Raw genomic sequence first — 27,985 nt, 5'->3', positions numbered from 1 at the left:
TTCAGAACCAACGACAGTCCGTTTATGAAGGCGGCGCGGAGCGCAACGTTATTCCAGCCGGACCTCGCAGCCGCGATGTGGAAGTTGACTGCATAAGCGGCTGCGCTCTCGCGTCCCTGTCTCATTGACAGCAGCACGGTTGAAGCGGTCTCTCCTCTGTTAGGGTGATCAAACACTGTTCTGAACTCCCCCACAAACCCAGTGTATGCTGATAACAACCGTGAGTTCTGTTCCCACAGCGCCGTAGCCCAGGCGCGTGCCTTACCCCGAAGCAGAGCAATCACATAAGCTATTTTACTAGCATCTGACGCGTACATGATGGGACGTTGTGCGAAGACGAGCGAACATTGCATGAGAAAGTCCGCGCACGTCTCCACACAACCTCCGTACGGCTCAGGAGGGCTTATGTATGCTTCAGGGGATGGTGGGAGGGGTTGTTGAACCACCACTGGAACGTTCATATTCTGCACAGGGTCGGCAGGAGGACGAGCTGCAGCAGCGCCCTGAGCGCTCGCCGCCATCTGTGCGGAGAGAGCCTCCACCCTGCGGTTCAGGAGGATGTTTTATCCAGAACAGCAGGATAAGCATTACTTTCAAGCCTATAATTTGAGTAATTGTTGTGAAAGTGTAGTGACACGGACCCACACAGGGGGCGCAAATGAACGGTCAATAGATGAGCCAAAAGGTAACAATTTAATGTTGTGAAACGTGCACAACGAACATACAGACAATCTCAGAATATAATTACAGTCAAATTACAAAGGTGACGTCTGGGCAGGCTCGAGGATAGAAGACGTCTGTCCTGAGAAGAGCCGGAACCACACGATTTCCGCCCCCACAGAACCTGGTGAATACTGGAGCCGCCAAGTCCCGAATTCCCCAGGTGATCACCGTCCCCGACTGTCGGATCTGGTACTGCTGGCGAAGAACAAAGACAGTCAAGTGTGGGTGTGTGTACACCCAGTAACAACAGCGGTGGGAATGCCACCTCCACCTCTCACTCAATATGTTGCAGAGTACTGCAGTGATTCCTCAGGGGAAAAGAGTGCCGTCCTGCACTCACTCAGCCTCCACAGAAAAAGGAACCGGTACTCCTGCAAACACTCACAATATACAGATATATTGCAAAAGACACAAACGGCTGAGGATATTACCTCCAATGAAGTATGATATCTCGGCGATGAGGTGGAGATGACGTCTGGTCTTTATGGAGTGCGATGATGAAGAATGTGTGACAGCTGTCAGGAATTAATGAGTGACAGCTGTCACTCCCGGCTGTGTCCGTGGCGGCAGCGCCCTCTCGTGCCTGAAGCCCGCACTTCAGGCAGGGCGCCCTTTGGTGGTGGGCCAGCAGTACATCCTCTTCTGGCGGCCCACACAACAGGACCCCCCCCTCAACCCGTCAATGATCCGGGCAGGAGGCGGCGCCGGACCGGGAGCACAGAGGGGTGAGGTGTGGTGAGGCTTGAGTCTGGACACATGAAAAACCGGGTGGATCCGCAGTGAAGCTGGGAGTCGGAGCTTCACTGCGGCAGGACTGAGGATTTTGAGGATCTTGAAAGGTCCAATGTACCGGTCCTTCAACTTGGGGGAGTCCACTTGGAGGGGGATGTCCTTCGTGGACAGCCACACCTCCTGCCCGGGCTGGTAAGCAGGGGCCGGGGATCGCCGGCGGTCTGCATGGGTCTTCGCCCTCGTCCGGGCCTTCAACAAGGCAGAACGGGCGGAGCGCCACACCCGACGGCACTTCCGGAGGTGGGCCTGGACCGAGGGCACACCGACCTCTCCCTCCACCATGGGGAACAACGGGGGCTGATACCCCAAACACACCTCAAATGGGGAGAGGCCGGTGGCAGAAGACACCTGGCTGTTATGCGCAGACTCGATCCAGGGCAGATGGTTACTCCAGGCCATCGGGTGCGCAGATGTGACGCAGCGGAGGGTCTGTTCCAGTTCCTGGTTGGCCCGCTCTGCCTGTCCGTTCGTCTGTGGATGGTACCCGGACGAGAGGCTCACGGTGGCCCCCAGTTCCCTGCAGAAGCTCCTCCAGACGTGTGAGGAGAACTGGGGACCACGATCTGAGACGATGTCGGTGGGTATCCCATGCAGACGGACAACATGGTGGACCAGGAGGTCTGCTGTCTCCTGGGCTGTTGGGAGCTTCGGGAGGGCCACGAAGTGGGCCGCCTTGGAGAATCGGTCCACTATCGTGAAGATGGTGGTGTTGCCCTGGGACGGCGGGAGGCCCGTGATGAAATCCAGGCCGATGTGGGACCAGGGGCGATGAGGCACAGGAAGCGGTTGGAGTAGTCCTTGGGCCTTCCTGTGGTCAGCCTTGCCCCTGGCACAGGTGGTGCAGGCCTGGATATACTCCCGGATGTCAGCCTCCATAGACACCCACCAGAAGCGCTGCCGGACAACTGCCACAGTCCTTCGCACCCCTGGATGACAGGAGAGCTTGGAACCGTGACAGAAGTCCAAGACTGGAGCCCTGGCCTCTGGTGGGACGTATAAACGGTTCTTCGGACCTGTACCTGGGTCCGGGCTCCGTGCCAGGGCCTCCCGGATGATCTTCTCCACGTCCCAGGTGAGGGTGGCCACGATAGTGGACTCCGGCAGGATGGGCTCCGGTGGATCTGACAGTGCAGTTTTGACCTCCTCTTCGTGTACCCGGGACAAGGCATCCGACCTCTGGTTCTTGGTCCTGGGCGATAGGTGATCCGGAAGTCAAAACGCCCAAAGAACAGTGACCAGCGGGCTTGCCTGGGGTTCAGCCGCTTGGCGGTCCTGATATACTCCAGGTTCCGATGGTCAGTGAATAACGTGAACGGCACAGACGCTCCTTCCAACAGGTGTCTCCACTCCTCAAAAGCCTCTTTCACTGCAAGGAGTTCTCGATTGCCGACGTCATAGTTCCGTTCAGCCGGGGTCAACCTGCGTGAAAAGTAGGCACACGGGTGAAGAACCTTATCAGTCTCTCCGCTCTGGGACAGCACGGCTCCTATCCCTGAGTCAGAGGCGTCCACTTCAACCACAAACTGGCGGCTAGGGTCGGGCTGCACCAAAACTGGCGCAGTAGAGAACCGTCGTTTCAACTCCTTGAACGTGGCTTCGCACCGATCCGACCAGGTGAAGGGGACTTTTGGAGAGGTCAGGGCTGTCAGGGGGCTAACTACCTGACTGTAGCCCTTAATGAACCTCCTATAGAAATTAGCGAAGCCGAGGAACTGTTGCAGCTTCCTACGGCTTGTTGGTTGGGGCCAATCTCTCACCGCCGCAACCTTGGCCGGATCAGGGGCGACGGAGTTAGAGGAGATGATAAACCCCAGGAAGGACAAAGACGTGCGGTGAAACTCGCACTTCTCGCCCTTCACAAACAGTCGGTTCTCTAATAACCGCTGCAGGACCTGACGTACATGCTGGACATGGGTCTCAGGATCCGGAGAAAAGATGAGAATATCGTCCAGATATACGAAGACGAATCGGTGCAGGAAGTCCCGCAAGACGTCGTTAACCAAGGCTTGATCATTTGATCCAACCGAGCTGTAAAGGCGGTGAGAATGTGCTGTAGCTCACCAATCACGCCTCCTGCAGACGCCTGCGCTCCCTGCTCTCCCATTGGTCGTTCAACAGCCGGGTGACGCCCCTCGGAGTCCATGACGCTGGCCGAGATATCCTGTTGTGAAAGTGTAGTGACACGGACCCACAACAGGGGGCGCAAATGAACGGTCAATAGATGAGCCAAAAGGTAACAATTTAATGTTGTGAAACGTGCACAACGAACATACAGACAATCTCAGAATATAATTACAGTCAAATTACAAAGGTGACGTGTGGGCAGGCTCGAGGATAGAAGACGTCTGTCCTGAGAAGAGCCGGAACCACACGATTTCCGCCCCCACAGAACCTGGTGAATACTGGAGCCGCCAAGTCCCGAATTCCCAGGTGATCACCGTCCCCGACTGTCGGATCTGGTACTGCTGGCGAAGAACAAAGACAGTCAAGTGTGGGTGTGTGTACACCCAGTAACAACAGCGGTGGGAATGCCACCTCCACCTCTCACTCAATATGTTGCAGAGTACCGCAGTGATTCCTCAGGGGAAAAGAGTGCCGTCCTGCACTCACTCAGCCTCCACAGAAAAAGGAACCGGTACTCCTGCAAACACTCACAATATACAGATATATTGCAAAAGACACAAACGGCTGAGGATATTACCTCCAATGAAGTATGATATCTCGGCGATGAGGTGGAGATGACGTCTGGTCTTTATGGAGTGCGATGATGAAGAATGTGTGACAGCTGTCAGGAATTAATGAGTGACAGCTGTCACTCCCGGCTGTGTCCGTGGCGGCAGCGCCCTCTCGTGCCTGAAGCCCGCACTTCAGGCAGGGCGCCCTTTGGTGGTGGGCCAGCAGTACATCCTCTTCTGGCGGCCCACACAACAGTAATTTTACAAATGACCTAACAAATATGCACAGACAAAAGCATACCCTGCCTGGTGACATACAAAAAAAAAATTGCAAATTGCAAAGAGCCAAGGCTTCATTCTTGACTATAATTTCGAATATCATAGGATATATGAAGTGAATTACTAATACTAGGTCAAAACTAGGTCATCTAGACCCCTCAACAACTACAACAATAACAACTTCAACAATTTGATATTTGAGCCCAATGAAGTTTACCTCCACCCAAATGATTGACTTCTGGCTGACCTCGCTTGGGCAATCCTGGAATCCACCAAAATGTATGTCACATTTGGTCTAAATTTGGTTGAAAATCAAATTCCTTGACCTTTGTCAAAATTAACATTTTTAATGGCAATGTTGAGGCCAACCTTCAGTGACATACCAAGTTTGGCAATAGACAAGCACACACGACCATGACTGCAATGGCGACCCTTGGCAAATTTGACCTTTCTGGGCAATTCTGGAACCCACTCCATATGTATGTCAAGACTGAGGGAAATCAGAGTAAAAAAAACATAGTTTTGGCCTTTGTCACCAATGAATTTGACCCATATGATTGACCTTTGGTATGTTTGATCTCGCCTGGGCAATTCAAGAACCCATTGTGTGCCAAGTTTGGTAGACACCATCATGAAAAATAATAATTTTGTCCTTTGACCCAAATAACCTTGACCTTTGACAAACCAAAACCCTGAAGGGCAATTTTGGGGGTCATTTACATATCACGTTTGGCCCAAATTGGCCATTGGACAACGGAGGAGTAGGGGGATAAAAAGATAAACCAAAATTTTGACATTCGATGCAAAAAGCCTTGCCCTTTGTTAAAACAAACCCCTTCAGGGAAATTATGGAGCCAATCTAAATGCATACAGCAAGTTTGATGGAAACTGGCCCAGAGTCCTTTGAGTACTAGAGGAAGGTGTCTGGGCCAGTTTCCCCCCCCCCACACACACAGGCATACCAATATTTGTGTGTGTGTGTGTGTGTGTGTGTGTGGGAGTGTGTTTCTGTGTAGTGTGCTGCACCTGTGAGCTGCTCATTTCTAAACTCTGGATCAGTCGGTCCCAGCGCTGGGCGAAATTCTCCAGCCTAGCCTCCAGTTTGCTTGACACCTCTTTGTTCTTGACAGTAGACAGCAGGTCATTACTCATGGAGCACAGTTTGTCCATGGTGGGACACTTCATCTCCATTTCTGCCTTAACCGTCTGGTGGGACATACAACCATGCCAAACATTGGATGTAAAAGTGACAATGGAATGTTTGTTTAAATTTGCACAACTCGAAACTCAAAAAAAAAAAAAAAAAAAAAAAAAAAAAAAACAGGGGCAACTTCTCCTTGAATATGTTTATATGTTGAAACGTTAATTTTGTTTGAGAGACATAGCACAGAAAGTGTTTGTTTGTTTAGCAGGACGACTCACAGCAAGATGGCGAAGGGAGGCCAACATCTCCACCTGATCCTTTAGAATGGATGTCTTGATAGAGCGAACCAGGTCCTCCTTCTGGGTCAACCAGGAGTCAAATAAACACTGACAGGAAGAGAAGTGAGAGAGTGCTGAAATAGACAGAGTGACTGCCGTCAAGTTACTTGGAATCAACTTATGCAAAGGATGCTTGTATGGCAAAGGCAAATCTATGACTTGTTTTCCGTGAGACTAAGGAGGTTTTCATATTCACTGTAGATCTCTCTGGCTACATCATATACTAGTGTGGGAAGTGCTGTAACCAGTACTGCAAGGCCCTACAGAGGTTGTTCACCATATCATGAGGTGTTTGTCACCCTCCATTCAATATATCTACACCCAAAAGGAAGATGGAAAAAAAACAGTAACACCAAAACAGTATTGAACTATTTAATCTGCAATCATCTCTCAAAACTGGAGCATCATAGCTCAATCAAACAGCATCAGAGATTTTGTTGTTTTTGTTTTTGGCCATAGTTCATTGTTGAAGTGGTATAATAGTTTGTTCAAGACACATCAGTTTTTGTAGAGGCCAACTATCTGTTCTTGCTCTGATGATGTGTGACCTGTCCAATTTCAAACTGGTTAAAGAAGTACTTGATTGAGTCCACCATCTCCTGCTCCTGGTCATAGATGATAAACAGTTATGCAAGACAGCTTTCTATCAGGCCTCTGTAGTCAGTGTCATTTTATATCAAATGATACAGCCAATGACTGAAGAGAAGCCAAAAGTTTTAAAAGCAAGAAATATCCAAATTAAACTGAATATAAGAGCTGTAAAATGTAAATAACTACACAGTCTTGACTGAGCCAGGCAGGCGAATGGTCCAGTCCTATCTCCTGAAAATAGCCATCTATCTGCCACCACGCTGCCTATCGCTTGGACCTTTGTTCTCCTGCAAAATTGTCAGCATCTTCAAAAAACTCTGTCCAATGATCTCTTAACTCCTAGATGCTTCTTCACCTCATGCGTTGAGCCTCCAGATACTTGAACATGACTGCTGACTTAAGCAAATCTCTCAGCAAGTTCAAGACTCACTACAATTGAGACAACCAAAAACCGGACAGTTGCATAGGGGTGGTGGATGAGACCACGGGCCAGCACCAGTGCACACTCCCAGACATGACCTGACCTGTGAGTGTGAGGTGATGCCCTCAAAATAAAATAAATGGTGGCCATTTGGTGAGATAATCTAATCTCCAGTCTACCTGCAGTACTCATTATTTTCAAGTGAAGCTGAACAACATTAAAGAACTGTGTGTCTTGTATTATTACATGTGCATTTTATCATTATGTGAAGAAGTTCATTCAACAATAGTTTCATCGTTCTGTTATCTGCTAGCTTATTGTGACCACTACAGTGTGTATCTTCAAGAACACACATTTAACTGCACAAAATGCTGCATTACTGCCTACTTGTGTCACATTAAACCATGAATCTTGGGGGAAAAATAGGACAAAGTACAAAGGATAAAAAATACAAAAACGTTGACGAAAGGCAGAGAGGTAAGAAATGAAGCAGGGAAGTCAGAAATAAGATGAAGAGGGGAAACAAAAAACAGTATCAATTGGAAGATGTGCTATTGTCTCTTCAGTGCAGCATCCCTCTCAGGGCTCTGCCGGGAAGCAGCCAATTGTGTGTGGCAGAATCCTGCCGACTCCTCTGAATTAGACAGTGATGAATATTTGTTATCAGTGTTTGAACAGCTCTTTGTGAAATAAAGTCTTGGATGGTACTGAAGCTTTTACACAGAAAATGGCAGGAAAATTAATTCAATGTACTTCCTGATGTTTTGAATTATTAATGAAATTCAATTTGGGTTCAGGTCCTCATGGATGTCTTGAAGCAATGAAACCTCATTACAAATTAGAGTGGAAATATTGTGCCATGATCAGTTTATGGAGATATGGCTGTTAGAGATTAATAATGCTTATTCCAATCAACTTCTACATTTTCATTATGGAAGGATGGATGAGATTTATTGTCATTGTCATTACACGAGTGCAACAACAACGAGATTATGTCCACACTCCAATTCCACACAGAGAAAGCATAAATATATAAAGGCATTCAATTGCGATAATTGGCCCTATCATACCATTAGCGGTATTATCGCACAATATTAAATATATTGTTTATGATTTGTTGACATATGAGCTGCATGTGGGCAGCTCATGTAGTATGAACAGTAACATGATAGAAAATTAACATGGTAGAAAGCAACATTTGAAGTTGAGGCAAGGACGTAAAGTCAAACCGTACAACACACAATGATATAATGTGATAGTACTATCATATCTTGATAGATTAAGTACTAGTTCTCACAATGAATTCATTTCATGAGATGCAGAGTGTGCACGTTTTGCACTAAATTGAGCAGCATTTAGAGATATTGTTATTGTACTTTTTGTGGGTAAACATATAAATGGACACCGTATATTGGGAATACATTTTGTTTGCTTGGAGAGATGTACATGCACAAGATTGAAGGTCTTGGCTGTAAGCGCTGGCAAATTTTGAATTATTGACCTCACAGGCACGAATAATGAAACTGGGAATGGATTATAGTTTGTTTTGTACACATAGCGTGTGGAGCGATACAGTTTTTTCCCCCTCTATATTTCCTTCTGTATGGCTGCTCCAAAAGCTCTTTGTGGAAGTATGGTGGTCTTTGGCCACGCTTGAGCGCAATTGTGGTGGAGGCCAGCATCAGTCGCTGTGCAATAGATGTCTGCAAACCTCACTCCCAAAAAGCTAAAAGGATTCTCTGGCCATTTTAGCCTTCTGGTTAGAGAGTCAGCATCCCATGCCAGAGATTGTGAGTTCACGTCCCGAGGGGAGCGAGTGAGAGGAGTCAAAATCACAAACACAATGCAGAGCAACCCTCAACACAATGGCTGCTAAAATTTCCACACTAGCATTCCTATCATTACAATAATACCACAAAATATTGTGATATAATTTTAACTCGATATCTTCTATCCCTAATGCCATTCATCTCGTAAAACTGGATTATGTCTGTGTTCATCTCCTCTTAAACCCTTCATGTATACATCCCAGATCTCCATGAAAATCTATTTTAACAGAATTTGGTAACACAAGTAATATCCATCTGTGACAACTAAGTCTTCAGTTGATGGTGGAAAGTAAATTTGTTGTAGTTCCCTGTGATTAACAGGGTGCGTACAGGTTTAATGGCATCAGTCAGACCGTGAGACAGACTGCAGAATTTCCATCAGTCACTTCACAAAAACAATGACATATCCAGCACAGGAAATATATCTAGAGATATAGGAATTTGGGTTTTCCCTACCCCTAGAGCAGGGGTGGGCAACGAGGGCCGAGACACTGCAGGTTTTTCTTGCAACCAGTCACCTCAACAGGTGGGTTGCTGATGAGCTTCTCCCCTGAACATAAACACCTGATCATTTATGAAATCACCTGATGAAGTGATTGGTAGATAGGAAAACCTGCAGTGTTTCAGCCCTTCATGGCACATGCTTGCCCACCCCTGCCCTAGAGTATACTACCAGGTGACTGAGGAAGTGGGCGTGGCTTATGACAATTTCTCAGTTACTGCCAGGGTAGCAAAGTCTACCTAGACTTTTTTTGATATGTCCCATGGTCTAGTTCAAAGACATGAAGAACAATTTAGGGGCCATCTTATGCATGCGGAGATGCCCTCAGCCAATGGAATACTCCTATTTTGGGTCATGTTAGTACATCACTCACTCATCTTCAACCACTTATCTGGGATCAGGTCGCGTGGATTTTAGTACCTTTTAACAAATAAATGCTGGAAAATTCTGCAATGCAATTATTCTCTGATGCAATTATTTCAAAAACAACCAAGATATTCACATGAATTTCCTTAAATGCTTGGAGTGTTCTCTGTCAAGCAGTGCCAATACTTCTCCACATAGTTATCTTCCCTTTCCACACACTTATGACAACTCTGAACAAGTTTTTGCATCTTATTGGTGAAGAAACTGGGTGCCTTCTCTCTGTATCAGTAATACACAGCTTGCACCTCTGTTTTATTAGTAGAATGGGGTCCCCCTCAGGTGTTCTTTGAGTTTGGGAAAAGGGAAAAAGTCAGAAGACGCAAGATCCGTCTGGATGGTATAGCAGGTGTGGTAAGGTCTCGTAAAATCTGAGTTGCTGCAATAAATCCTGTGTTTGTCTTTTCCTGAGCCTGCTTCAAGCATGCATGCAACTTTTGCAGAGTGTCCACATATTGGTTGGTGCTCATCCACCCACACTTGAGTTTTTGCATCTGTGGCTGTTATGGTGTGCCTGCTATGGGTCTGGTCTAGGGCTGGGTATCGATTCAAATTTTAAGAATCAATTCGATTCCGATTCTTAAGATTCAGAATTGATTATTTTGATTTGATTTGATTCAGTTCGATCCAAATTGATTTTGGTTAGTGTTATTAGAAACCGTTTTTGAGTGGTTACCTGATTGTCTAGTTATACAACATATTAATACTAGTATTATATTGACTTTGACAGCAAATTAAGTACAAAGTATTGGTAGTTAATAATGATGGCTAAAAGACTGATGGCATAGACCAATCCCCCTCCCAGAATGATAGACTAGTATTTTTATTTTACAAACATGCTGTTGAGCAGAATTATTGAACACATCCAGGGCAACCATAAGGGGGTGCCAGAGGTCTCTACACCTGGTTCATTGCTCCTGAAGTACATTTTTACACGCTTCCAAGTTTTGGCCTGATACCTTGTTTCTTTTGGCTTCAAAGTAAGGCTGTAACAAAGATTAAAAAAAAATAAAAAATCTACAGCTTTACTTCACAAAATCTGGCAGGCAATAGTGTTTCAGAGGGCTATAAATTTTAAAATTTTCCAGGTACAATGGTCCCAATCTCCCCCACAAATACTCGCATGAGCAGCACAACACGCTGCGGCAGAACTTTTCCCACAGCCGCACAGCGAGTGCTGGTGGAAAAGGCTGACTGAAAAGTCAGTCCACACCAGAAAACATTCGAGCGCTGTCTCACGGAACCGAAAAAAAACTACTGTGTGAATTAAACGGTCACCGTTTAAGTAGTTTTTCCGTTTAACAGTGGACAGTTTTGTTTTATTACCTGCAACAATGTATTGTATTAATTGACACTCTTGGTCTGGTGCAAAACTCAATAATTTTTGTTCGCTGTAGTATGATTAATCTTGGCATTTTCCTGAGTCTTGCTTGGCATCAACATAAACTTCAGGGTCTCTGCAAGTAAAAAAGAACGATAAGTGATTAAGTTTGTAGCATTTAAGGGTCAAACCGAGTGTTTTCAATGTTGTATTATATATATACTCAACAAAAATATAAACGCAACACTTGTGGTTTTGCTCCCATTTTGTATGAGATGAACTCAAAGATCTAAAACTTTTTCCACATACACAATATCACCATTTCCCTCAAATATTGTTCACAAACCAGTCAAAATCTGTGATAGTGAGCACTTCTCCTTTGCTGAGATAATCCATCCCACCTCACAGGTGTGCCATATCAAGATGCTGTTTAGACACAATGATTAGTGCACAGGTGTGCCTTAGACTGCCCACAATAAAAGGCCACTCTGAAAGGTGCAGTTTTGTTTTATTGGGGGGGATACCAATCAGTAACTGGTGTGACCACCATTTGCCTCATGCAGTGCAACACATCTCCTTTGCATCATCCGTGAAGAGAACACCTCTCCAACGTGCCAAACGCCAGCGAATGTGAGTATTTGCCCACTCAAGTCGGTTACGACGACGAACTGGAGTCAGGTCGAGACCCCGATGAGGACGACGAGCATGCAGATGAGCTTCCCTGAGACGGTTTCTGACAGTTTGTGCAGAAATTCTTTGGTTATGCAAACCGATTGTTCCAGCAGCTGTCCGAGTGGCTGGTCTCAGACGATCTTGGAGGTGAACATGCTGGATGTGGAGGTCCTGGGCTGGTATGGTTACACGTGGTCTGCGGTTGTGAGGCTGGTTGGATGTACTGCCAAATTCTCTGAAACGCCTTTGGAGACGGCTTATGGTAGAGAAATGAACATTCAATACACGAGCAACAGCTCTGGTTGACATTCCTGCTGTCAGCATGCCAATTGCACTTTCCCTCAAATCTTGCGACATCTGTGGCATTGTGCTGTGTGATAAAACTGCACCTTTCAGAGTGGCCTTTTATTGTGGGCAGTCTAAGGCACACCTGTGCACTAATCATGGTGTCTAATCAGCATCCTGATATGGCACACCTGTGAGGTGGGATGGATTATCTCAGCAAAGAAGTGCTCACTATCACAGATTTAGACTGGTTTGTGAACAATATTTGAGAGACATGGTGATATTGTGTATGTGGAAAAAGTTTTAGATCTTTGAGTTCATCTCATACAAAATGGGAGCAAAACCAAAAGTGTTGTGTTTATATTTTTGTTGAGTAATTAAAATGATAATCAATTTAAAATCGGCAATTTGATCTTTTCAACCCAGCACGACTCTGGTCATGTCAACTCACCATAGCTGGATTTTCCTTGCTCATCTCCTTAGCGTACTTACATTCACACAGTCCTCTCCTCCGGAAGGAATTTAGCAATAGCCAGTTGTTTCAAACACATGTCCATGAATGTAACTATATTTACAGATGACTGTGCACGTGTTACGTTAAAGGTAAATCTATGCATTGCTGATATTGCAGGCGAAAACCGTCATGTGTAGCAATAGTCAGTAAGTAAAGGATTATAATCATACCAGTTTTACTTTGACATCTTACTGGTTGTTGAAATAATGACATCAAAGGCAGAACTTTTCAGCCAACCCTTGTACTATATGTGGGACATGTGTGGGCTTGTACAGGCAGGCACATGTAAGAAGGTCTTGTGTTTGCATGCAATACATGAAGGCTTGTTGCTAATCTTTCCTGGTGGCCACTAAGGCCACTGTTTCATGTTCATAAATGATTGCTAAATCATGGCCCAAAAGGGGCATGTATAAATCAAGTTTGGCCATTTAATTATAGCTGATCACTTAATATTGCTTAATCACATACTGTAAATTTAGTTTCCTCAATTATTAATCAGGGAGCATCAGTAGATCAGATATTATGATGTGGTTAATTTCCTTTAGAAAGGCTGCTGCAGCTAAAAATATCAGGTACAAAGATAAAGTCTATTAGAAAAGCTGTAACTGAAATGTTGGGCTCATATTTGTTTAAATTAAATAATTCATAAAATTAAATAATGTAAGGATTGAGATAAAAGCATATTTTAGCTATTGTCATCACGACAAAGGGCATTTTCACCTGGAGAATTGTGTCAAAGTCAGTACAAAAAGGTTTTTTTTTTTTTCTTGGTTTTATGTTTGTGTTGTGTTTTAGTTTAGTTTTTTGGGATTTGAGCACTGCATTGGGTTGCAGTATTCTATACAGCTGATTTGGGTTGCAAACAAACACATCCTTCGTTGGCATGTTGTGAGTTCCAAGAGTTATTACAATGTGAATCAAAAGTGGATAATATTGCATGTGGAGGTTAAAGTCAGTTCAGTTTGTTGCTGCTGTTATACAAATTATTATGGGATTAGTATGAGCAGCCTGAACTTCACAGGAAATACACAACACCAATTCCAATTCACTAAATGGATAAACTATTATGCAGAAATAATCTTGTTGCTGAGAGGATATTAGGAGAAGGATGCAAATAATCCAGTAGGCCATTTCAGTTCCATTTTGGGACAGATGAGTGATGACACCCCCCCCCCCACCACCACCAAAAAAATAAATCACACTGTCAACAGTGTGATCCAGACCGAGTGTGATTTGGACTATGGTCTGGGACAACTTTTATATGTTTCATATCAAACTGAAAAGTCAGAAAGGTAGAAACAAGGTAGATGAAGACACACCCCCTCCCACCCCATCACCACCTGACCAGGTCTGATTTGACTTACAGTACAACAGTTTGCATCTTATTTTGTTAGTATTTTCCAAAAGGTACTGTGCTCAATCTGAATTGTTTTTGATTAAGGAAACAAGTCTGAGCCATGGCTACTAAAGGACTGTATACCCATTCTGATCAAGTGTTGGAAGTTGGTTAAACCCATACTGTCATATACAGTCATTTGCTGACAGAACCATTACTCTTGTCACCATGTCAGCTTGAAAGTTGCTGTTTATCTTTTGGTTGCTCCCAGGTTGTTGTTTTTTCTATATAGTGTTGCCACAGTGTGCAGAGTACATATCCACATTGGGATTTGGCACAAGTTGTACTGTGGTTGCCCCGTTTTCTGTCGCAACTCCATCACTACCCAGAGAAATGCTCCTGATTTTCCAAAGCAGTTTTCCAGTCATGTACAAATCAGGACCTATTCTGCTTAGCTTCTGAGAACTGAGGGGATCAGGTATGCAAAAGGTAGAACAGCTGCCCCACTGAACCGATTAATGCTGATTATTGAAGACACACAATTGTGCTTTTATACCTGTTCATTAGTGAAGTGCTGCCATTTCAATAAAATCTCCTGAAGCAGAATCCAGCGTTCTTCAGTCCATCGACAAATAGCTGCCCAGCGGTCACCGAGCACCTACACAGAACAGACACATATCATCACTAATGTTGACATTAGCACACAACAAATCTCTGATCTCTTTCCCCATGAAGAATAAAGGCATCACAAGACTGCTTCAAAGGCCAACTCCAAGGATCACATGCTAGTTTTCCTTTCTTTTCTTGACAGTCTAAAATACGTGACCACGCTCAATCTTGTCCAATCGACTATGAAAGTATGCCTAAACGTTTTACTGGTAGTGTATACACACACACACACACACACACTGAACAAAAATCTAAAGGCAACACTTTTGTTTTTGCTCCCATTTTTCATGGCCCGTATTCAAAGATCGAAAACATTTTCTACATACACAAAAGACCTATTTCTCTCAAATATTGTTCACAGATCTGTCTAAGTCTAAATCTGTGTTAGTGAGCACTTCTCCTTTGCTGAGATAATCCGTCCCACCTCACAGCTGTGGCATATCAAGATGCTGATTACACAGCATGATTATTGCACAGGTGTGCCTTAAGCTGGCCACAATAAAAGGTCACTCTAATGTTGCATTTACACATAGGCAGGACGCATTACGAATGTCATTTTTCTGTCATCTGTGGCACATTCCTGACATTCTTAATGTGACTTAACACATCTCAATAGGTTTCTTAACAGTGTGTATCAGTTGTGTGGTCTTCGTGGAGCATGATTTTGGCTGTCAAAAAATATTTCACGAATGTCACGCACCTCCATCATTTCCCCTCATATTGAGGAGTTTGCAACTGAGTGTGTTGCTATATCTTGATTAGAGGTGATCCTTAATATAGCATGGCAGTGTTCTTAGTGGTTCCTGTTATGGTTCTTGGAGTCCAAATTGTCGTGTTGTCACAAATTGACACAGAAACTGTCAAGTTTTGCCAGGAACTGTAACGCAGTGTCACATTTCAGTACGCACCACTGCAAATCACTGTTTTGTCACTTGTGCACAATTAAAACCCTGCTGCACCACATTCAGTTTCATTGATGCAGTATGCCGAAGATGGACCGTGACGCCAAGTCGGCCAAGTGTCATTACACACTTCCGGCTGATGCTCCTCAGGATGCTCCTGCACGTGTTTGACCTGCTGTTGTGCCTGATGACCGGGAGAACGAGCCTGAGCTTCCTCTAGTCTGGGTCTCTCTGTCTCCTCCTCCTTTCTGCACAACTCCATGACACAGAGCCCAACTCAGCATGCAATCACAAGGTTCTTTTTCTGCTGTGGATCCATCTGGGTGTTGAGGAGAAATGTGGAGCAATGTGAATGGTTCAGGAGCTGATGCTAGGATGAATATTGGGGTGTGTGTGGAGACGATTACCAAATTCACAACATTCCTGACAGATTAGTGTCAGAACATAACAATGTGCTGTTGTACGCAATAACAAGCAACAGCGTGGAACATTATTATTGACCGTGCTTAATGGTTCGTAATAATTCACCAGCAACACGTGCCATTAATCATAATGCATGGTAACAGGTCACAACAGTTCCTGAGGACACCTGACGCCTCTGCCCCAAATCATCACATTTGTGATCGGTGGCCAAGAATGTATACTTCGTGGCATTCATGGCTTGTCACCATTATGTGTAAATGCAGCATAAAATGTTCACTGTTATCACACAACACAATGCCACTGGCGCAAATTTTTAGGGAGTGTGCAGTTGGCATGCCGACTGCAGGAATGTCCACCAGAGCTTTTGCCTGTGAACTGAATGTTCGTGTTCTACCATAAGCCGTCTCTAAAGGCATTTCAGAGAATTTAGCAGTACATCCAACTGGCATCACAACCACAGACCAGGGGTAACCACACCAGCCCAGGACCTCCACATCCAGCATGTTCACCTCCAACATTTTATCTGCCTCGTGAATTCCCACAACGTTTTATATACATTCACCCAAAGGCAAATGCTGCCTGTGCTTCTAGTACTGTTTTTAATGTTGTTAAAAATTGCAGTCCATTTCACCTGATGCCCTGAATTTTATTTTGGGAGATTTTAATCAAGTCTCCTTGGAAAAAACCCTAACAAACTTCTATCAATATGTTACCTGCCCAACCAGGCGTGGCAAGACTTTGGATTTATGTTATGGGTCAATTAAACACGCTTTTAAATCACTCCCTCTTCCTCCGTTGGGTTTTGCAGATCATAATTGTGTGCATCTTCTGCCAACCTACAAGACTGTTTTAAAGAGGGGGAAAGTACAAACCAAGGAGGTTAAAGTTTGGACTGCTGATTCTGAGCATTGTTTGCAGGAATGTTTTGACTGTACTGACTGGGACATGTTTAAGCAGTCCTCTGATAACCTGGATGAACTCACTGATGTTATATGTTCTTATGTCACTTTTTGTAGAGACATGATTGTTCCCTGTAAGAAAGTTAAAATTTATCCTAATAATAGACCATGGGTCACTAAATCAGTGAAATCTTGTATAAAGAAAAAGAAGGAGGTCTTTAAAAAGGGAGTAGACTCGGACCTTCTTTTAGTTACCAAAGAGCTTAAAATAGAGATTCTTAAAGCAAAACAGACCTATAAGTCTGAGTTGGAGAAGAGGATGGCTGCTCATAATCTTGGGTCAGCTTGGTCTAGTATGAAGGCCATTGCAGGCCTCCAAAATATGGAAAGCAGCACAAATATTACTTTAAATGGCTTCAATTCAGATACTGAACTAGCTAATGCTCTTAATTGTTTTTTTAATCGTTTTAACATATCTGATTTTAGTAAGGAAACTCAGGAACTTGGTCTCAGGCTCCGTGACTCTCAACACTTCTCCCTTCACCAATGGGATATAGAAAAAGCTTTTCTTAGCACAAACGTAAATAAGAGTCATGGTCCAGATAATATCTGTGGCCATTTACTTAAATCTTGTGCAAAAGAGCTGAGTCCAGTTTTTTATTATATTTTTAACTGGTCCTTGGAAACACAGCATGTCCCCAAAGTGTGGAAAGATGCTGTTGTGGTCCCAGTTCCTAAATCTAGTAATCCTACATCCTTGAATGATTTTAGGCCTGTTGCTCTAACATCAATTTTGATGAAGATCTTTGAGAAATTGGTACGGTCGGTAATGCTAAAAAATACTATGCATGCACTCGATCCGCTACAATTTGCTTACAGGCCTAATAGAGGAGTGGAGGACGCCACACTCACTTTGCTTAATCTGCTTCTCAGGCATTTGGAGGGCAGCGGGTGTCATGCCCGGCTTTTATTTGTTGACTTCTCTTCAGCTTTTAATACAATTCAACCCTGTATTTTAACCCAAAGGCTTTTAGAACATTTTAAATTAAGTAATAATCTCGTGGGTTGGATTTTAGACTTTTTATCAAACAGAACACAGAAAGTTAGAGTGAACAGGATTTTATCAAACACAGTGTGTTCTTCTACTGGCTCGCCACAAGGTTGTGTGCTCTCACCTCTGTTATTTATTCTCTATACCAGTATGTGTCAGAGCACTTTTAAAAACAGGTTCATTTTAAAATACGCAGATGATACAGTGATTGTCAGTCTGCTGCGGGACCCCTAACAAACATCCTAATTTAAGGCTCTGTTCATCCAGATCATCGTCAGAGAACAGAGAAGTGTCAGAAGAGGTCGGCATCAGGAGTTTACCCGGACATTCCACTGTTAAAAGAGATTTTGTAATGGAAGAACGTGCGGACGAATTTGCCGAGTCGGGTCCGTGACGACGCCCCAAATCCGTTTGCGCCGCCACAGGAAAAACACCTCAGTGCTGAAAACCATTTGTAAAATTCAGGCGGCTTTTGATGGCTTTCAACAAGTGAGTATCTGAGAAATTGTTTAACAGCTGGGCATGTTCCAACTTGTCCGTTAAGGTTTCCAACGGAGGTGTTTTTCCTGTGGCGACCCCCTGCGGTCGGATCCGGCCCGACATGCGAATCTGCCCGCACATTCTTTCATTACAAAATCTCCTTTAACAGTGGAATGTCTGGATAAACTCCTGATCCCGAATTCTTCTAAAAGTTCTCTGTTATCTCACGACGTCTTGGGTCCACAGAGCCTGAAATTAGGAAGTTTTCAGCTTGAAACAGTGAGACGCCGCCGCCTCGGAGCGCAGATCGCCGTCAGGTGCCGTGGGCCGTCCTTAAAGCAACACTAACAGACCAAAATCTCTCATCAGCTGTTAAAAGTTTCACCGAAAACCAACTGAATTTATCGAATGGTGTCCACTCAGTTGTGCCTTACAGTTTTTGAAAAATGTTTTATCAAACAAAGCAGCAGTCTCTGAGCCATTCCTAAACAATGAAAAAAATCGACGAGAGGGTGGGCCACTCCTCACTCAAAGGCTGCCCACAGGCGAATGACGTAACCGACAGGAGTGAAAAAACGAGGGTTCAAGCATGTCTGATGTAATCACACATGATTCAAATCCATATGGTTTTTGAAAAAAATAATAAGGTCCGTTACTTTTCTCACAGACCTCGTATCAGCCCAGTCTCACATTTTTTTTTTCATGCTCCCGTGATGAAATTAGTGAAATTTTCGTGACAGAGCTTTTTTTAACTCACTATTCCTAACCCTACTCACACCCCCAACCCTAACCTTAACCATAAGCTAATCTTACTCCTTCCCTCAACCCTAACCATAACCACCCTGACCCCCCCCCCCCCACCGGTTAACTTTTAATTTCGTGCAGCTATCACGGACTGATTGAGAATGAATTTGTGCTGCCGTGACGAAAATGAGCCGCTTTTCGTCACAATATCATGAACCAATAGATTAATGTATATTTCGTGCTGCTGAAGCACGACTTGCCGTGAGACCAGGTTGTGTGTGTGTGTATATATATATATATATATATATATATATATATATATATATATATACAGACACAGATTATAATGCTCATTGCAATAATTAGCAAAGGGTATTATGACATTACACAAAGAAATCATGATTTTCTAAACTGATGCAACAAAGCCATTAAAAAAAGCCGGTGAAAGAAACTTTTCCTTTTCCACTACTGAAATGGTCATTTTTCAATTTTAAGTGTCAACTGACTGTATTTATATCACGCTTTTCCATGTGCATTAGATGCTCAAAGCGCTTTACAATTATGCCTCACATTCACCCATTCACACAAACACACTCACACACCTATGTCAGGGTGCTGCCATGCAAGGCACTCATGATCAAGTGTGAATCAACATGTTGTTTAGTCTGTGCACTTTGGCATTTTACTGGGTGTAGCTGACTGATCTGAGTAAAGCAAGTGTGAAGCAAAGAGAAATAAATCATCTTTAGGTTTATAAGGACACCGACACACAGACTGTCAGCTGTAAAAGTTTTTTTTTTGTGTCTGCGTGAAACCAGTCAATTGGCAGCTTGTTATAATAAGGCTAAAATTGATGAGAAGTGCTTCTGTTGCATTTAACCAGCAAATACAAACCACACAGTGTCCACTGAACAAAGTCATCAAAGTGACGGGGGGGGGGGGGGGGGGAATGAAAAGACAATGAGATGCCAAAAGAGAGTGAGGAAGACACAAGCAAATGGGTAAAAACAGAAATGGAGGCAGAGGGACATGGAGAGATGCTCAGCAGGTTCAGGTTAAGATGAATGGTCTGTAATTAATCAAGTGACATTGCAACAGCAGGTAGAAACTGGGTAGCTGCCTTCTATATGCATTTTACATTTTCTCTCACATCTATTTATCTGTTTCATTCTCAACGTAGTAATAAACCTCACTGCGGAAAACTGTGCTTGTAAAACCTCAAGTTGTTGAAAAGAAAGTTCAGTATGGTTCTGAATCTTGTGTATATAATGACATTTGGTGTGATAATACTTGCCTGTAGCATTTAAATATGTAGATATATGAGGTATCTTATAAAACTAACTGGCAGTTTTATAAAAAAAAAACTATATGGATTTGATTGACATGCGATTACACCAATCATGCTTGAACCCTCGTGCGCATGCTTGAGTTTTTTCACGCGTGTCGGTGACGTCATTTCCCTGTGGGCAGGCCTTGAGTGAGATGTGGTCCCGCCGTCTCGGCTGAATTCCTTTGTTTCACACGCTGCTCGAGACGGCGCGCGTTGCTTTATCAAACTTTTTTCTGGACCTGTGAGGGATATCCGAGTGGACACTATTCGAGAAATTAAGATGGTTTTCGGTGAAAAGTTTAACGGCTGATGAGAGATTATGGGGTGTTTCTGTCGGTGTAAGGACTTCCCACAGAGCGGGACGTCCTGCAGCACTTCCAGGCGCCGTCGTCGGCCTGTTTCAAGCTGAAATCATCCTAATTTAAGGCTCTGTTGACCCAGGATGTTGTGAGAGAACAGAGAAGATTCAGAAGAGGCCGGCATGAGGACTTTATGCGGACATTCCACTGTTTAAGGACATTTTGTAATGAAAGACGTGCGCGCAAATTCGCCGAGTTGTTTCCGTGACGACTCGGTGAATCTGTGTGCGCCGCGACAGGAAAAACATCTCCGTGTCGAAAACCATTTGTAAAATTCAGGTGGCTTTTGATGGCTTTTAACAAGTGAGTAACTGAGAAATTGGTTTCCAACGGAGGTGTTTTTCCTGTCGCGACCCCCCGCGGTCGGGTCCGGCCCGACATGCGACTCTGCCCGCACGTTCTTTCATTACAAAATATCCGTTAACAATGGAATGTCCGAATAAACTCCTTATGCCGACTTCTTCTGAAAGTTGTCTGTTCTCTGACGACTTACTGGGTCAACAGAGCCTGAAATGTGGAAGTTTTCAACTTGAAACGAGAGACGCTGCCACCTCAAAGCGCAGATCGCCGTCAGGCGCCGTGGGCCGTCCTTACGGCGACACTACAGACCAAAATCTCTCATCAGCCGTTAAAATTTTTACCGAAAACCAGCTGAATTTATCGAATGGTGTCCACTCAGTTGTGCCTTACAGTTTTGAAAAAAATTTTGATCAAACAAAGCAGCAGTCTCTGAGCCATTCCTAAACAATGAAAAAATCGACGAGCGGGTGGGCGACTCCTCACTCAAAGACTGCCCGCAGGCGAATGACGTAACCGACAGGCGTGAAAAAACTGTTGCATGCCCACGAGGGTTCAAGCATGTCTGATGTAATCACACGTGATTCAAATCCATATGGTTTTTGAAAAAAATAATAAGGTCGGATACTTTTCTAATAGACCTTGTAAATTTAATATATTGGTGTCTGTCGATGCACTGAAGGTTCCACACGAAATGCAGCACCCCTAAACTGTATGACAGGTGAAAACAGCGGACCCAGAGGTTCATACGTGTGAAAGATACCATCCAGGATGAAACCATAAACATCCAAGAATATGTTAAGAAACTGGCCTTTTTTTTTTTGTACCTCCAAGAGCAGACGACAGAGCAGTGAGGAGGAAGAGTTGATGTCATGGAGATCTGACCTCTCCATGGGCTGCACTACTGGCAGATAGAGGGTGTGTCTGACATTGAGAATTAATGGCTAGCAAAGGCTGGGCTGAAGAACAACACAGTCTGATCATGGCAGCACAAGAACCAGCCCTGAGCACCAGGACCACAGAAGCAGGGGTCTACCACAGCAGACAGGACCTGAGGTGCAGGCTCTGCACAGATGTCCCCGAGACAGTGTAGCACACAGTGACAGGGTGCAAACTGGGACAGCACAGACTGAGAGGCACAATGAAGTAGTTGGGATAGTGTACATGAACATCTGTGCCAAATACAAACTGGAATTACAAATGATAAAAGTGGGGAACACCACCAAAGGTGGCTGAGAAAGGCAGAGCTAAGGTTCTGTGGGAACACAAGTTCCAGACACAGTTGCCTTAACCCTTAATAGACTGTTGTTAAATCTCACGTGACAAGGCGTCACACCTCCGCTGTGCGAATTGCCTGTTCGTCCAAAACTTGTACAAGTATTGGCTCATGCAGTGTATTCCACAGGCTGGGCTGTGAAATGAAAATTGTGAAATCTGAGAAAAATCTCCTGGAAGGAAAAAAAAAATCTCATAGGAGTGCATATTTAAATGATCCTAGATTCACCTTTCATTTCCTTTAACTCAGAACAATTAAACTACACAAAATCTCATAGGAGTGCATATTTAAATGATCCTAGATTCACCTTTCATTTCCTTTAACTCAGAACAATTAAACTACACAAAATTCATGAAGACTGAAAAGACTGTTAAAGCATTTCAAAAACCACAGCTAAAGCTTAAAGAATAGTTTGAAAATAATCGTAAAATATCAACATACCTTATAGTAAAAAAAAGTCGCATACGAGGTCTGTTAGAAAAGTATCCAACCTTTTTATTTTTTGCAAAAACCATATGGATTTGAATCACGTGTGATTGCATCAGCCAAGCTTTTTCACGTGTTTCGGTTGCGTCATTCGCCTGTGAGCGGGCTTTGTGTGAGCAGTGGTCCACCCCTCTCATCGGATTTTTATTGCGAATAAATGTCTGACCGATTTGGAGCTTTGCTGCATCAAATTTTTCCAGAAACTGTGAGAGACCTCCAGGTGGACACCATTTGGAAAATTCATATGGCTTTCAGCGACGATTTTATGGGGATTGCACAGATTAAGGAGTGCTCCAGCCGGTTTAAAGACCGCCCACAGCGTCTGAGAGCGCGGCGCACTCCGAGCGCCGATCGACAGGCTGTCATCCCGCTGAAACAACCAGATCATTTCCAACGTGAAGGCTTTGTTGATCCGGGACGTCGTCTGACTTCCACAAGAAAAGGCAGAAGGCGTGGACATCAGCACTTTTTCGGCACATTCCACTGTTACAGGAGTTTTTTTCATGGAAAGAGGAGCGGAGGGATGCACCACCATGCCGCTCATGACGCGGCACAAAACCACCTCCATGTTGGTCTCACAGGACGGCTTTCAGATGGCTTTCAGACGGCTTTCGGTGGCTTTTCAGTCGTGTGAATATCCGAGAAATTGTGCATGAGCTGGACATGCCCCAACATGTCCTGTGAGGCTTCATCACGGCGTTGCTTTGCGCCATGCGGAAATGTCCCGACGCGCGAAATTCCTCCGCACGTCTGTCTCAATGTGCCGAAAAAGTGCTGATGTCCACGCCTTCTGCCCTTATTCTGCACTCTTTACCTGTATTAATTGCACCTGTTTGAACTTGTTACCTGTATAAAAGACACCTATCCACACACTGTCAATCACACTCCAACCTGTCCACCATAGCCAAGACCAAAGAGCTATCTAAGGACACCAGGCACAAAACTGTAGACCTGCACAAGGCTGGGATGGACTACAGGACAACAGGCAAGCAGCTTGGTAGAAGACAACAACTGTTATGATTATTTATTAGAAAGTGGAAGAAACATAAGATGACTGTCAATCTCCCTTGGTCTGGGATTCCATGCAAGATCTCACTTTGTGGGGTAAGGATGATTCTGAGAAAGCTCAGAACTACACAGGAGGACCTGGTCAATGACCTGAAGAGAGCTGGGACCACAGTCACAAAGATTACATTAGTAACAAATGATGCTGTCATGGTTTAAAATCCTGCAGGGAAGCAAGGTCCCCCTGCTCAAGCCAGCACATGTCCAGGCCTGTTTGAAGTTCACCAGTGACCATCTGCATGATCCAGAGGAGGCATGGGAGAAGGTCATGTGACCAGAATAGAGCTTTTTGGAATCAACTCCACTTACCATATTTAGAGGATGAGAACAACCCCAAGAAAACCATCCCAACCGTGAAGCATGGGGGTGGAAACATCATACTCTGGGGGTGCTCTTCTGCAAAGGGGACAGGACGACTGCACTGTATTGAAGGGAGGATGGATGGGGTCATGTATTGCGAGATTTTGGCAAACAACCTCCTTCCCTCAGTAAGAGCATTGAAGATTGGTCATGGATGGGTCTTCCAGCATGACAGTGACTCCAAACACACAGCCAGGGCAACTAAGGAGGGGCTCCATAAGAAGCATTTCAAGGTCCTGGAGTGGCCTGGCCAGTCTCCAGACCTGAACTCAATAGAAAAGCTTTGGAGGGAGCTGAAACTCCAAACCTGAAAGATCTAGAGAAGATCTGTATGGAGGAGGGGCTCAAAATCCATGCTGCAGTGTGTGCAAACCTGGTAAAAACTACAGGAAACGTTTGACCTCTGTAATTGCAAACAAAGGCTACTGTACCAAATATTAACAATGATTTTCACAGGTGTTGAAATACTTATTTGCAGCAGTAACATACAAATAAATTATTTAAAAAAATCATATATTGTGATTTCCCGATTTTTTTTTTTTTTTTTTTTTAGATTACGTCTCTCACAGTGGGCATGCACCTAAGGTGAAAAGACCCCTCCATGATTTCTAAGTGGGAGAACTTGCAAAATCGCAGGGTGTTCAAATACTTATTTTCCTCAATGTATATAACTTGTATGATACTGTTAAAAAAAGAATGCTTTGCGATAGCCATTTTCCAAACTCAGTGATGATCACAATTACAGATCATGAGCAGCGCTAACTCCTCCCCTTGACAAAATCCATGGAATTCCGCGGATCCGCAGAGTTTTCACAGCCCTACAAGGGTGCAGTTGTACTATGATCACCCATGATCCCAAAAAGTGCTAAAACAGGAAGAAACGGCTTAATCCAGTGATGCCGACCAAACTGCCCCCCCTAAAAAGTCTGTTTCCCCTGCCTTCACTGCGCATGTCATTTTGGAGCATCAGTGGCAATTCACCGATTATCGCCTCATTTCTGCTTAAAATTGACTTTAGAATGATTTAAGAGGTTTTACTTTGTCATCTGATGGTTAATAATAACATTATTCCTTTTGATTGCTTTGGGTGTAGAGAGTCAAACTCAGAGAGTTAGACTCAGACATGCTGCTGTTGCACTCTGATTTGTCCCATGTCTTTTATTATGAAATAATACTGAATTTTTATGGAAATATTGTTGTACAAAAGCTTCAGATATCTGTCACTGAGATGGATGATGACTGGAGTGCAGTTTTAAGCAGAAACAAGGCAATAATTGCTGATGCTCCAAAATGATTCATGTAGTGAAGATACCCTCATTCAGAATTAATCCAATAAAGTACATTTATTCTCCTTCCTAAAAGGCTGAAAAAAGACTGTTGTTACACTTTTGACTGACGTCCTGGATCCACCTGGGGACATCTCGAGAAACACTCCCCATCAGCCACAATCCAACAGTGATAATTCAGTTTTTCCTCAAAGGTGTCCCTGAAACATACCAGGGAGTGTAAGTTATTGGACATTTTAACTGCCACACGTCAATGCAAAAAGCTTGCCAGACCACCCACAATGTCTCTCCTCAAAGATAACAGCAATAAACTCAGAATCTTAACAAAACCACAGCTTCCGCTGGATTCAGCAGTTCGAAAGACACAAACACTTTGTGTTTCAATTATTTTATCCAAGTATGAAAGTTATCATTTTTTCTTGTGTTTATAAATACTCAAAACATTGCATATTTCCCAATTTAGCCTGACATGTCTCTTGTCTCTTAGTCTTGTCCATCCAAATTGGAAGTCCCAAAAACCAGTTTTATTTGTTATCTATCGTCCACCTGGTCGTTACAGTGAGTTTCTCTGTGAATTTTCAGACCTTTTGTCTGACTTAGTGCTTAGCTCAGATAAGATAATTATAGTGGGCGATTTTAACATCCACACAGATGCTGAGAATGACAGCCTCAACACTGCATTTAATCTATTATTAGACTCTATTGGCTTTGCTCAAAAAGTAAATGAGTCCACCCACCACTTTAATCATATCTTAGATCTTGTTCTGACTTATGGTATGGAAATAGAAGACTTAACAGTATTCCCTGAAAACTCCCTTCTGTCTGATCATTTCTTAATAACATTTACATTTACTCTGATGGACTACCCAGCAGTGGGGAATAAGTTTCATTACACTAGAAGTCTTTCAGAAAGCGCTGTAACTAGGTTTAAGGATATGATTCCTTCTTTATGTTCTCTAATGCCATATACCAACACAGTGCAGAGTAGCTACCTAAACTCTGTAAGGGAGATAGAGTATCTCGTCAATAGTTTTACATCCTCATTGAAGACAACTTTGGATGCTGTAGCTCCTCTGAAAAAGAGAGCTTTAAATCAGAAGTGCCTGACTCCGTGGTATAACTCACAAACTCGTAGCTTAAAGCAGATAACCCGTAAGTTGGAGAGGAAATGGCATCTCACTAATTTAGAAGATCTTCACTTAGCCTGGAAAAAGAGTCTGTTGCTCTATAAAAAAGCCCTCCGTAAAGCTAGGACTTCTTTCTACTCATCACTAATTGAAGAAAATAAGAACAACCCCAGGTTTCTTTTCAGCACTGTAGCCAGGCTGACAAAGAGTCAGAGCTCTATTGAGCTGAGTATTCCATTAACTTTAACTAGTAATGACTTCATGACTTTCTTTGCTAACAAAATTTTAACTATTAGAGAAAAAATTACTCATAACCATCCCAAAGACGTATCGTTATCTTTGGCTGCTTTCAGTGATGCCGGTATTTGGTTAGACTCTTTCTCTCCGATTGTTCTGTCTGAGTTATTTTCATTAGTTACTTCATCCAAACCATCAACATGTTTGTTAGACCCCATTCCTACCAGGCTGCTCAAGGAAGCCCTACCATTATTTAATGCTTCGATCTTAAATATGATCAATCTATCTTTGTTAGTTGGCTATGTACCACAGGCTTTTAAGGTGGCAGTAATTAAACCATTACTTAAAAAGCCATCACTTGACCCAGCTATCTTAGCTAATTATAGGCCAATCTCCAACCTTCCTTTTCTCTCAAAAATTCTTGAGAGGGTAGTTGTAAAACAGCTAACTGATCATCTGCAGAGGAATGGTCTATTTGAAGAGTTTCAGTCAGGTTTTAGAATTCATCATAGTACAGAAACAGCATTAGTGAAGGTTACAAATGATCTTCTTATGGCCTCAGACAGTGGACTCATCTCTGTGCTTGTTCTGTTAGACCTCAGTGCTGCTTTTGATACTGTTGACCATAAAATTTTATTACAGAGATTAGAGCATGCCATAGGTATTAAAGGCACTGCGCTGCGGTGGTTTGAATCATATTTGTCTAATAGATTACAATTTGTTCATGTAAATGGGGAATCTTCTTCACAGACTAAAGTTAATTATGGAGTTCCACAAGGTTCTGTGCTAGGACCAATTTTATTCACTTTATACATGCTTCCCTTAGGCAGTATTATTAGACGGTATTGCTTAAATTTTCATTGTTACGCAGATGATACCCAGCTTTATCTATCCATTAAGCCAGAGGACACACACCAATTAGCTAAACTGCAGGATTGTCTTACAGACATAAAGACATGGATGACCTCTAATTTCCTGCTTTTAAACTCAGATAAAACTGAAGTTATTGTACTTGGCCCCACAAATCTTAGAAACATGGTGTCTAACCAGATCCTTACTCTGGATGGCATTACCCTGACCTCTAGTAATACTGTGAGAAATCTTGGAGTCATTTTTGATCAGGATATGTCATTCAAAGCGCATATTAAA

At 43.6% G+C, this 27,985-nt stretch overlaps 1 protein-coding gene across 1 annotated transcript in view; it reads right to left on the bottom strand.

Moving 5' to 3' along the window:
* The window catches only part of dmd (dystrophin), a 1,392,820-nt gene that overhangs the window by 860,367 nt on the left and 504,468 nt on the right, over positions 1-27,985 (bottom strand). The window contains exons 16-18 of the mRNA XM_034174291.1: positions 14,402-14,503; positions 5,892-5,999; positions 5,496-5,675 (exon numbers count right to left, since the gene is read on the bottom strand). Of these exons, the coding sequence (XP_034030182.1) occupies positions 5,496-5,675; positions 5,892-5,999; positions 14,402-14,503 (390 nt within the window). The remainder of the gene's footprint in view (positions 1-5,495; positions 5,676-5,891; positions 6,000-14,401; positions 14,504-27,985) is intronic.

This window comes from Thalassophryne amazonica, chromosome 1 (genome assembly GCF_902500255.1).
Source record: "Thalassophryne amazonica chromosome 1, fThaAma1.1, whole genome shotgun sequence".
NCBI classification, from domain to species: domain Eukaryota; kingdom Metazoa; phylum Chordata; class Actinopteri; order Batrachoidiformes; family Batrachoididae; genus Thalassophryne; species Thalassophryne amazonica.
The sequence above is the reverse complement of the archived record's forward strand: the minus strand, read 5'-3'. Positions and strand labels throughout refer to the sequence as shown.